Source organism: Calonectris borealis, chromosome 6 (genome assembly GCF_964195595.1).
Source record: "Calonectris borealis chromosome 6, bCalBor7.hap1.2, whole genome shotgun sequence".
In the NCBI taxonomy this organism is placed as follows: Eukaryota; Metazoa; Chordata; class Aves; order Procellariiformes; family Procellariidae; genus Calonectris; species Calonectris borealis.
In genome coordinates this window covers 41541827-41553923 of record NC_134317.1, presented here as the reverse complement: position 1 = coordinate 41553923, position 12097 = coordinate 41541827, and the positions used below count along the sequence as shown (strand labels likewise).

The following is a 12097-nucleotide window of genomic DNA, read 5'->3' as shown; positions in this document are numbered from 1 at the left end:
ACAGTGTCAGGCTAGCTTTCTCGGAACATCTCCGTGAACAAACTTGCTTATTTTCTTTACCCTCAGAAGAAACTTTTAAGCTTTCTCGAGCAAATATCCACTACAGATGATTTTCAAACTGGGAAGAGATTATAACATTCACAGTGTGCCCTGTTCATAGGTTACACAAACCCTAAGTGAGAGAAAAAGCCTCCACTGAACAATTTCAGTACCTAACTAGTAAAGCACATCTTCCACATCCAGGCCTTTAAATGTTGGTGACAAATATGGAATGGGACAAAATCTCCAGGAAGGAATGACAAACCTGTAACAACAATCACGCTACCAAATTCACCGATCTGTTCATGCACGTTTTGCAAATCAAAGAGACAACATTTAGCTACGCTGAAATATGTGCTTGATGCTTTTTTCTCCCTTATCTCTAGATGTCATAGAATAAGACAAACATAGAAACCACATCTCCTTAATTAGAACAAGGTAATTAATTACCTGATGGTGGTTCTTGGACAATTAGTCCTCCAGAGAGCGTCCGGATAGGTGACAACACTTCAGGAAGAATGGCTTGCATGAACTGAACGCGGAAGTCGTTTGGGTTGAACACAAAATCTCGCTCATGGGCAATTTCTTGAAGTTCTGCCAGGTCGGCGTTTCTCGACCCAATGGCAAGGATCACTATCCGGTTCCTTTTCATCTCCGCCGCGGCTTCGTCAACGGCATCCCTGGACTTACCACCAGTGATGAGCACCAGCATGGGGAGCACCCCTTCCTCCATCCTGCACCCAGCAGCAGTGGTGAAGAAGTTGCTCCTCACAAAGTCCAGTGCCGAGCCAGTGTTGAGTGCCGTACCACCCATGAGCTTCATTCTCTTCACGTTAGCCATCACATCCTTTCTGCTCTGGTGGGTGTTAAAATAAAACTCTGGCTTCACAGTGTCTGCGTACTGCGCCACCGCAACTTGGATCAGGTCGGGTCCAACCTCCAGCCTTTGGACAATTTTGGCAACGAAATCACGAATTGAGTTAAAGGGGCCAGTCCCCAAAGCAGTTGAGCCATCTATCAGGAAGACTATATCCTTCTTGTTCACTTCAATAACTGCAAGTAACACATGAACATAATGTTAGCGGAAGCCTTCACCACACTCTGCGCATCAATTCTACATCAACAGTTCAGCAATGTTTAGGACTTCTTGTTTGCTTGAAGTACTGTTACTCTCAACACCTCTAAAAGGGTCTTGCTTTCAAAACAGAAATTTTTTTTAGATTCTAGCAGAGGGCTAATAAGAAATCTGATTGAATGTTTCCCCCTTCTAAAACACAGAAGAGTTGAAGAGTTGCAAGAATTGCATTGTTTATAAAACTTAATATTAAAATGCCTATAGATATCAAAACAAGAAAGGCAAACAAACCGTCAGGAGAAATTTTGGCACTCAGCTGGCACATGAGATAAAATAAGCAGGTGATGCTCCCTCTATCTACAGCGGGCCATGTGAATCATGCCAGAGCATGGTTTGGTCTCAGAAGGATTAGGTTCCCAAGAGCAGCGACACAAGTAAAGAACAGTCTCCACTTATTCAACATACCTGGACTTTGGGTCTTCACATCCTAGATCTTATTCCTTATCTAACAAAAATAAGTTATGATTTTTCTTGGCACAGCTAGCCCAGTCATGGAAGAGCTCAATTATATTCGGGTTGCCATGTCTTTAACAAAACGAGTCCCCTAGGTTGTAATCTCTGAAACTTTATTATTGACGATGGCATAGGACACAGAAAGAGCACAATCATCTTTCCAGTTCCCTGGCTAAGTTTGAAGGAAGATAGTTAGGGAGGAAAAAAATCCTGTTGTGCGGCATTGGAACCAAAGAACCATCATATTTAATACAGCAAATGTACACGAATAAACAGTAAATATTAACAAGACCAATACCATTATGATAAAAGCATTATACATGATCATCAAGGGAGATAATCTTAATACCATCTTTTAGATTATTAACTCACATCATCACCTCCCTGATTTCATGCCATTGAAGTGAAAAAGCAAACCTTGTGTTGCTTCCAAGTTATGATGGAGCATTCTGGATCATTGTGTTACGTTGGACTTGGCACATCCTTCAATTGCCTACCCAGCTAAGAGCTCCTGAAATGGGGTCAATATTCAAGGTGGCAGGTCCATCACCTCCCGGGCTCGCTGATACGTCCAGCGCACAGCCCGGGGGAAGAGGAGACCCAGCATCGTCGGGATCTCACACCGCTCAGGGCAAATGGTAGCAAATACTCTCTTGTCCTGCCTGGATGGAAAAGGGCAGCCCTTTGGCCCATCAGGGCTCCTCTGCGTGGGGGCTATTTACTTTGGCTTTGAACAAAGAACAAAGCTCTGGTTGCAGTCCTCCTTGGCTGGACACCAGCTGGCCACGGAAAGCAATGCTCCCAAAGGCCAGTCTCCATCAGGTTTCTCATTATGGGCGAGTGCCATGAGATTGGGCTACCCCAAGGAGTGATTTAGAACTGGAGATGACATCTGCGACTCGGCTGCCCCCTTTGCCCTTGGACCCCGAAAGACCTCCCTCCGCAAGCGTGAGCCTTTGCAAAAACCTCTCGCAGAGTCCTGCTGGAAATTGTTTGAGCAAGAACCGATTGTCAAAATTTGAAGCTTAAAATAGCCCGCCGTGGTGCTGTCGGACACAAAATGATGAGAACCTGCACGAAGCGAATGTGGTGGTACCCTCCCTGAGCTACAGCCTCACGTGAGCTGCCGGTGGCTTGCAGTTGACTGCCCAGGCTGTCAAAACAGAGCCACTCACAAAGCAACAAGGATTCATTTAAATGATCCCTTTCCCAGAGCCATGATTTCCAGCATTCATCCCCCCAGCCAGGTTTTTTTTCCTCATCAGTTACTCCAAGGAGGAGAGGGCTGAAAACAGGAAACTTTTCAAATGGATAACAAGGGCTGAAATCTCTGCTTTGTATCACCCAGGAGAGATGTCCAAAGCGCTTCCTTAGCTTGTCAGCAGCTAGATACCCAAAAATGGAGACCCTGGAAACTTTTGACTTTATATAGAAGTTTGTGGAAAACATCAAAGGGGCTTTGCAAAGATGAGGGAGGCTGGGAAGGAATAGCTCCCTCGGCTACTCATTCCTCTTGCAGCTCTCAAATCCTGCAGTATGTTTCCTTAGAGAAGAGGAATGCAAGAACCGAAACCAAAACCCACAGGAAGAAACACCCCACGGTGCTAATTTCAATGGACACAATTAAAGCAAAAGCATTTAAGCAAAGCTGTAAACATCTCAGAGGGTCTGATCCAGAGCCCAGTAAAGCTGATGGCAAGTGTCCCTGGAATTTCAGAGGATTTGTGATCAAAGCATTATATTTTTGACTCTAAAAGTTGGGAATGTTGTCAGCATTGAACCCAGCCCTGCGTAGTTCCCTCCTTATTGCCATCTCAGCTATCTTTGGTGAAGCACTTCATCTAATTTAATCATCCAGGCTCCCCCAGTAGCTAAAGGAGAGGGGAGAAGAGAGGCAGAAAGGCACTTTAGTCACCCGTTCATCCCAGGAGGACTAGCGTACAGCCGGAGAGCTAAAGTGAAGCGAGGGGACTTCAGTATTTCACAGGAAAACGCTTGGCACCTCAATGGGTTTGGCATCCCTTTCGGGCTGCGGTGTGTCTCCCAAACCAGTGCTTTACGCTGCAGACTTCCAAGGCACTGATGTGAATCAAGCAGACCAGTCAAAATTAATTTCCATGGATGCTAGGGAAAGGAAATTCCCTAAAGCTCCTGGACCCACTTGTCCATTTAGCATATCCATCTATATGTAATTGCATGGGCTGATGCTCCTGTAGTACCTTCCACAAATGAGCTGGCATTTTAAGTGAAAAATACGCAAGTGCAGATGAAACCAAATGTACCAACATTTTTAATCTTGCCATTCAAACTGTTAAAAATCAGAGAGGCAGAAAGAGAGGTTTTTCCATTGACTCGCATGGGTCCTGGCATGCACATTTTAGCTAGACATGCAGACTTCAGCTTATTTAGCTAAATATGGTTCTCATGGGGTGCTACAAGCAAAAGTTCTTTATGTTCTTTCCTGGAATAATCAAGACAAGGTCATAAAATGATCTTTTAGGCAAATTCCTCCCTTTGATTTGAGCCACGGGATAGCAATCATGTTTAGACATAGATCAGCGAAGACATCTGGAATGCAGTTTTATATGTCAACATACATCATGAGTTGAACAGTATGTACACAACTCCAGACTGGCACTTGGATCCCAAAAGTGTTGTTTGCATTAAGCGTCCTGGTAATTAAGTGCAGCAATTCCAGCCTGGCCCTTTCCAGGGGCCTCTGAAATACGACATATTGTGTCTTTCATAAAGCCTCTCTATCAGTAAGTTTAACTCAGTCATAAAACCGTAGGGTGAGAAACTCTTAATCACCTACTTGCTCCATAAATCTAGATATTCATTATTCTAATGCACCCAAGTTAATGCTAGTCCAGAAATAATGTCAATGGGGACTTAAGAGTGACAAAGTGACCTAAGTGGAATATTGACACCTACCTTTTCAGTTCATTTCCCTTGGCTTCATGTAAACTTTCTCAGCTTACAGATTGAAGGGAAATATACGTTAGCAAGGTAGGGATTGCACTTCAGAAGAACTAAGGGCTGTTTTGCTTTTAAGTTCAACAACACAGGAATTTCACCCTTTTCCCGAGGATAGTGCACAGTTTCGATGACATACAGGATTTTACTGTTTTAGCAAGCTGATAACTTCAACCCTGTGAAATAGGGATCCATTTAACATCCTTGTTAGCTTCCCCAGCCAAATTTCATTCTCATGACACTTTCAACTATATAATGTAAGCTTATGTGACATAAATGTTTTCAGAACTGACAGTGCTGCGGTATTTACTCCCGGGGTGCTTAGATACCCCAGTAAGGATTATATGAGCTTTTTTATACTCTGCTTGTGTCCTTTAAAATCCCATCCCATGCCAGTTATTGGCACAAAACCTCACAGTTTCAAAAGATAACCCACTGGGCAAATGAGTTTCTGCACATTAACCGCAGGACTATTTGTCTTTCCTGTTGTTTCTCCATAACCAGACCAGAGAGATGCATTGCAGAAATAAAAAAATTCAAAGTAAAAAAAAAAAAAAAAAAATGTTTTTAAAGCGTGCAAAAGCTCATTCATTCATCAATTCATCGAAATGCAACAGTCTAGAAAGGCATACATACCTTCAGTCACAATGGTTGGGGCCTCTAACAAAATGAGTCTTTGGGCCACTCCAACAATGTTGGGCAGTAATAATTCTCGAAGAGCATCAAGGTTACGGATATCCAGGGCAGTAAATGCGAAGCTTCCATCAGTAGCAATCTGCTGCAGCTCTGCACTGTCAGCATTCAGGACCCCAATGCTAAACGAAAATATACTAGCTTGCTTCACCGCTAACAAGCCCTCTCGGATATCATCACTAGACTCTCCACCACTTATCAGCACTAAAATCTGAGGCACCGCTTCCTCTATCCTGCTGCCTCCCGCCTGGGTGAAGAGGTTCTCCACCACAAACTCCAGTGCCGCACCGGTGTTCGCTTCCTCGCCACCGCGGAAACTAAGTGCCTTCACGGCATCCAGAACATCCGCTTTTGTGGAGTAGCTGTTCAAAGCGAACTCGGTTCTGGGTTGATCACTATACTGCACCACCCCAATGTGTATTTGCTGAGCTCCAACTCTGAGGCTTTCAATCAAATTTACAAGGAAATCACGTATGGCTTGAAAATTGACACTTCCGATGTTGTTTGATCCGTCAATAAGGAAAATAAGGTCAGCGGACTCTTGAGCTTTAAAAAAAGAAATGCAAAAGGTGAAAGCATTAAAATGAGTGATTACATGCGGTTGTACAGTGTTCTGACATGTTTCTTGGAAAACCAGTAAGAAACATGAAAATGAGAAAACAAAACACATGTTCACTGAGGAGGTGACGTTTGCCTCTTAGTTCTGCATTCTGATTGAATACGAGCTCCCAGCCCCATCCCAGTAGCATCCGCTACCCATCAAGAGACGGCTCGAGCAGACACAACCTGAGACAGTGGCTGCAGTTACACGGGGGTCAGCATTATTGGCAGGCGAGGAGTAAACTTGGCAAAATATAATTTTTGGAAATCTAGATCCGTTCCATCGGCAGCCAATACTGTCCAAATATTTAGACAGAGCCGAAAGAAAAAGGTGGATTTTGGTGGCAATTCACCCTGAAGACAGCGAGTGAGGACAGTAATATTCGTAGGAGGTTTTCCTCATTGCAGTCTCTTTTTTCTTTTTTTTTTTTTTTTTTTTTTTTGGAAGAAAAAAGCCGCCGTTTACTGGATGCATGGAAAGTTTCAGCCTCTCTGTTGCAATTCTGCTCTTTTGTTGATTAAAAACAGCGGCTGAATGGATTGGCTTCTCCCACCATGAAGGATTATTATTTGAAATGCATTTGTTAGAAACAATTGAAAAGGTTTTGGTTATTATTCTTGCACAGTAACTCTTTTACCAGCTGCCAGCATACACACGATGGTATTTGACCAGCAAGCTGACCTGCACAATTGTCAACCCGTGCCATGCAAAAATTGTCTTGCTTTAATTATTTTGCACAAAGATGCATTGATTATCGATAGAGGGGTCTGGTCTGTATTTTTCATATGGACTCTGGATATTCAATCAAGGAATGCAGAATCAGGTTAAAACAGGGTGATGAAATCAGTCATGACACAATTATCCAACTCTATTTGTTGTGACTATATTCAGATGATCGCAAGCATCTGCTGAGAATATACACACACCAAACAAAACTTTTATATGGCATGAACCTGGTTGTTGAGGGGGAAGCATTTTTGCTGTGAGACTTACCGAAGCAGACCCAAAATGTCCTGGTGTCTGCTCTTACTCCTTTTGCTGAACTAATTTTACCATCAACGTCACCAAGAGCTCTATGCATGCAAAAAGGAGGGGAAGAAGTCCCCAAAACGTGTTCAGATGTTTCCATGCTATTACTCTCCGATCTTGCTAAGAAATCAAATTTCAGACTATTTGCAAATGAATGACAAGCAACATTTGGAAATCCCACCCAGCTCTCAACTTTTGAAAGCCGAAGGTGAAACCAGTAGCAAAACCGGCACGTAGTTTAGCAAGGCCAGGAATAAACCTGCGGAATTTGCTATTAACCAATGGTGTCGATCTTTTTTTTTTTTTTTTTTCCTGTTTACTTGTTTTTCTAGTAAATGTTTTCATATATCGCAATGCCACCAAGAGATTCAAATAATGCCGCAATTCCAGCGACAAAGGAGAAGGTCTCCAGGACATCATCGCTTCCCCGGGCCAACTCAATAGCCAGTGTTGGCTTGAAGAACATCAACGTGGTTCAGAATTGCAAAGGGCTCCAGGATTTATTTTTCCATCGAGTCGAAATTTAGGGGTGTCTTTACTGTTGTCTTTACGGTTTACGGTTGTCTTTACTGTGCCATTTTCAGTTGGGAAGTACACTTTCTACTTCATCATATAAATGAAAGGGAAATCTCAAAGCGGTTGTACCCAGTGCTGCTTTAGATGCCCTGGACATCTTTTTGAGAAACGAGGTTTCGGATACCAATGGGCGTCATCACGGCAGCATGGGTCGCTCCCGCAGGAGAGAAAATAGATATGAAACAGATGCGTTGGATAATTTGTCATCACTGTAAAAAAAACCTTGTACTTCAGTGCACATTTATGGAACAAGCTGGTGCTGGAGAACAAATAAAAGCATGCTTGTTACACAACTAAGCGAGGAGGGTCAGATGAGACAGACAGCTAAGATTTAACAAATACATCAGGGCAAACTTGGGGCTGACTTTCATACTTACGCTAGTCAGCTCTGGGGACTGCCACAGACCAACAGCTTTGGTACTCTATACTGGAAGTTCTATGGGACTGGGGTTTTTTTTACATTTCTGTTTCACATTCGGGCTTATTTCTAGCATAACATCCATGGCATTTTTATACATTTTAATGCTACATGGAGTTATCAGCTGAATAAATGACTTCTTAAACTCATGCAAACAGTTATTTGTACCATGCTTTGCACACTATTGTCATCCAATGTTTAGGACCTGTAACATCTTTTCCCATGTTTAATGATACTCTGTAGATCGCCCATGCAAGTCACACAGGGGCAAAACTACAATAGAAGGATTAGCTTAAATTTGTGTTATGGAGTGGAAGGAAATTCTTGCAAAAAATATCATTGAGTAGAAATGAACTTGGAAATGCATGATATACATGAAGTAGGAATTTGCCTTTAAAGCTTTTAAAGACATGTCTGTGACTCCAGATCTTTATGTACTATGGGGTTACTGCTGGCGTGCCCCAGAGGAGGACAGCCAGCCACCAAAGATCAATTCCCCTGTTGATTTCAACGGGGAAGCACTGGGGTCCTTCATGGCGAAGATGCCAAACAGCCGCTGCAGTGCTGTCAGCAGGTTGGGTATAACATTCATTTTCCACATATATTGACACGATTTTCTTAAAATTGGCGAACCTTATGTCATCTTTCTGGGGCAGCTGCTTTTCTTCCCTGTGGCTTTCACGTCATCTGGATATTTGCCCTGTCAAGCACTTTGCACAATAAAAACACACGTGAGCACAGCCTTTTGGTGTTGCTCGGTGTCATGCAGTGATGGAGAGCACCCAGTGGGGCTGGCGTGAGGGTTAATCAGGCAAGACAACACAGGGGGATTAATGTTACGCTGCCTCATTACACTGCCGTTGCCTTACATCACCCCACAAGCTATTGACCTTCAGATGGAGTCTCAGGAATAAAAAGAAAGGTTTGATCTCTGGGACTTCTGTTTTGAAACACAACAAAGCTGCTCAGAAGGCCCTTTCCACGCTGAAATTTCATAAACAGAGGAGGGACGGAGGAAGACTGTCTTTTTTTTTTCCAGGCAAATTGGGCCCCTGGCTTGTGGTCAGCGCAGATCCGTTGAAGCCAACACAATTTGCAGAGAGGTTTCGGTTACGGGAAGGGTCCAGCGCTCCGGCAGGTGGAAGCCATCGGCTTGTAAAGAAGGCATTTGAGTGGCGTCGCAAAAGGGACTCTCCAACCACACACCTTCTCCAAGCGGATGAGGAGAGAGGCTAAGGGCCAGCTCAGGGATGGGGTTTCAGCGGAGAAGTTCTCCACCGAACTGCTTTTGCTGTCTTCAGCCAAGAATGTGACTTTCTGGAGTAGCACATTGCCTATCTCCCCCGCTAGCTGCAAGGGGACATCCCGCGTGGTGTCCCCACAGCCACCAGCGACCTTCTCAGTCTCCAGAGGGTTTTCGGTCAGGACCTCAAAGAGTCACCATCACGGCTGGTGCGTTCATGCCCTATTTCCCTGCCTTGGGAGTGGATAGGATGGGGCAATTTAACAACTCTGCAGAGCTCCCTACGTTTGCATTTCCATGCCATGGGTGCAAAAGGATGGCCAAAGTGGGACACTGCCCATCCAAGGGCTCCTGCGCTACCTCCTGGCAGCTCTGGCAGGGATGCCATCTCGGTCTGCAAACAACGGCACGCTCGATAGCTACAAACACGGGGCCACATGCTTCAAACCTTTGTTTTTAAACCTCTGAACGTCCATCTCAGTCTTGCCCCTACAAAGGCTTTAAACAGCGCAACGCCAGCAGATACCATGCTGATGGGAGCCATCAGCAGTCAGCCATTACCTGTGATGTCTTTAACCAGTCCTTTGGCCCCAGCCTTTTCTGGAGTCATGGATGAACGGACACTCGCCACTAAGTCTCCAACTATGCCGTGGAGAGCGGTAAAATTCTCTAGGTTGAAAAGGTGCATATCGAAGGGTTCGCTCGCTATTTCCTTTAACTCCCCTTCCACTGCATCCTGCACGCCGACCGCAAACATGTTTACACGGGCCGATTTAAGGACAGATGATGGCAGAGCCACATCATCCTGGGATCGTCCGTCCGTTAACACTATAATAACCTGGGGGACGCCTTCACTGGCTCTGCTTCCAGCAGCTTTAGTGAGATGGTTCTCGATTAGGTACTCTAATCCTTTTCCAGTCTTGGTGCCTCCCCCCATGTAAGGCATGTTGGCAATATGGGACAGGACGTCTCGGGTAGAGGGGTAGGTATTTAACTGGAACTCTGTGTGGGGGTTTCCGCTGAACTGGACCAGGGCAAAGCGAAAATCATTTCCTCCCACATCTAAAGCTTTTATAACATCATACAGAAACTCTCGAACGAGTTGGAAATGTTCCTTCCCAATGCTCCAAGAGGAATCCACTAGAAATATTATATCAGCCACGGCAACGGTTTTGACAGCTTTAAAAAAACAGATGGGGGTTTAGGATTTTCTATCGGTCAGCGCAAGCATGCCTCCTCCTCCTCCTCGCCCAAACAACCGACAGCCTCTTTCGCATGGTGAAAGTGAAGCTTAGCTTCCCCTTATCGCCCGCAGCAAAACGAGAAGCGCTGGAGAAAAACCAGGCAGCCATCAGCGCCCTGACACCGCAGGCGTTGGGGGACAGCATGCGACCTACCCTTCCCGGGGAGGGGGAGGCGAGATGCCTCTCCCCTCCCGGACCCTCGCCGCACGGGTTTGGACACCAGCCCTGGGCCAGACAAAGACGCCTGCAGCTTCACGTGTGAATTTAGGTTCGCTCAGCTTCTAGCTGCCCATGGTCTCCTGCGCGTTTTTTGCTGACTCAGGGCTTTGCTGGCTCTGCGGCGGTGCTCGAGGAAGGAAGGGCTGCTCGGTTTAAGCAGCCTGGGTGCTGGCATGAGTTTTCTGTATTTTTCTTGCTGCTAACACCCCCCGCCCTCATGACACCAGCTCTGGTCCCAAAGGCACCAGCACCTCCTCTTAAAAAAACCAAACAGCCTTTCTGCAGGTCAGTGGCAGTGCTCTTCTCACTGCAAAAAGCCCTCCTACACATGCATGGAGGGCAAAACAGCTCTGCCCAGGACAAAACCCGCACGGGGCCACCCTGGGTGCACGTTCCGCACCCCCGTCTCCCGCAGAGCATCTCTAAAGGCACGCCACCGGCCAGCCACATGCTCGGGAAGGTACCGCGCGCATTGGCTAAGGTCTGGGTCCGAAACGACCCTCAGCTGAGTGGGGAGCTGAGGAGCAGAAGGTAAACCACAACGTACCATCGACATGCATGTTAAAAACCAAACGATGCGAACTAGCGGCACGTTTGTACAGCGGCGAAGTCGGGTAAAGCAGTCCGGTCTTACCTGCTTGCTGCTGGGCATGAACCAAGCAAAAGCCTGAGAGTAGGAGGAAAAACATTGCCGCGAAGGGCAAATGTCGGTGTTTCCTCATTTTGGTCTTTTATCTGAGTTTTCCTTTTATTCTCTTTGTTTCAAAGCACCCAATGCGATACCTAAGGGAGAAAAACAGGGAGAGTGAGAAACAGCGGCAGTGCCGGCCAGGCACGGATGAGGGACGAGATAGAAAAGCCAAACCATGTGGGTTTGCAATGCTTTTGTGGCACTTTGGCAAGAAAAAAATATTTTAATGCTGGACAGAGACTGCTTCGTAGCAAGCATTTCTTTGGAAGAGGACTCATCGCTCACATAATTGGCTTTTAATCGCCCCTGAGGACTTTGATGGCTTTCTTCTTGCCTATGCTGTCCCAGGTAATACCTAATATATAAGAAAATGGTCAGCCTAGGTTTCTACCACCAACCCTCAAAATATATGCTGGCCTTTCACTTGTCCTCCTCGCCCATGGATGACCAGCTGAAACATCTTGGCCAACATGTTCCTTCTTGCTGTTGCCCTTTCTTATTTTATTTTTTTACAAACGCCACAATAATAATTGCTCTGAACAGCCCTCTTTGCCTCAGCTCACCTTTTCAGCTGTCCCAAACATACAAATGGAAATTTAATTACTCCAGACCCAAGTGCACTGCGTAATCTGGCTGTACAGCAAAAAGCCCTTGGAGTCCCCCAAGCTCGCAGTCCCGGCGGTGGAATAGCCTGCGCCAGCTGATCACATTTTGGAAAGGCACCAAGAATAATATTTTACGTGTTGGAGCCAAAAATATAATTTATGCAAGTTTCTTATC

At 45.4% G+C, this 12097-nt stretch overlaps 1 protein-coding gene across 1 annotated transcript in view; it reads right to left on the bottom strand.

The window, feature by feature from the left end:
- Nucleotides 1–12097, bottom strand: part of COL6A3 (collagen type VI alpha 3 chain) — a 62794-nt gene that overhangs the window by 42809 nt on the left and 7888 nt on the right. The window contains exons 2-4 of the mRNA XM_075153780.1: nt 11261–11409; nt 5240–5842; nt 490–1092 (exon numbers count right to left, since the gene is read on the bottom strand). Of these exons, the coding sequence (XP_075009881.1) occupies nt 490–1092; nt 5240–5842; nt 11261–11348 (1294 nt within the window). The 5' untranslated portion in view covers nt 11349–11409. The remainder of the gene's footprint in view (nt 1–489; nt 1093–5239; nt 5843–11260; nt 11410–12097) is intronic.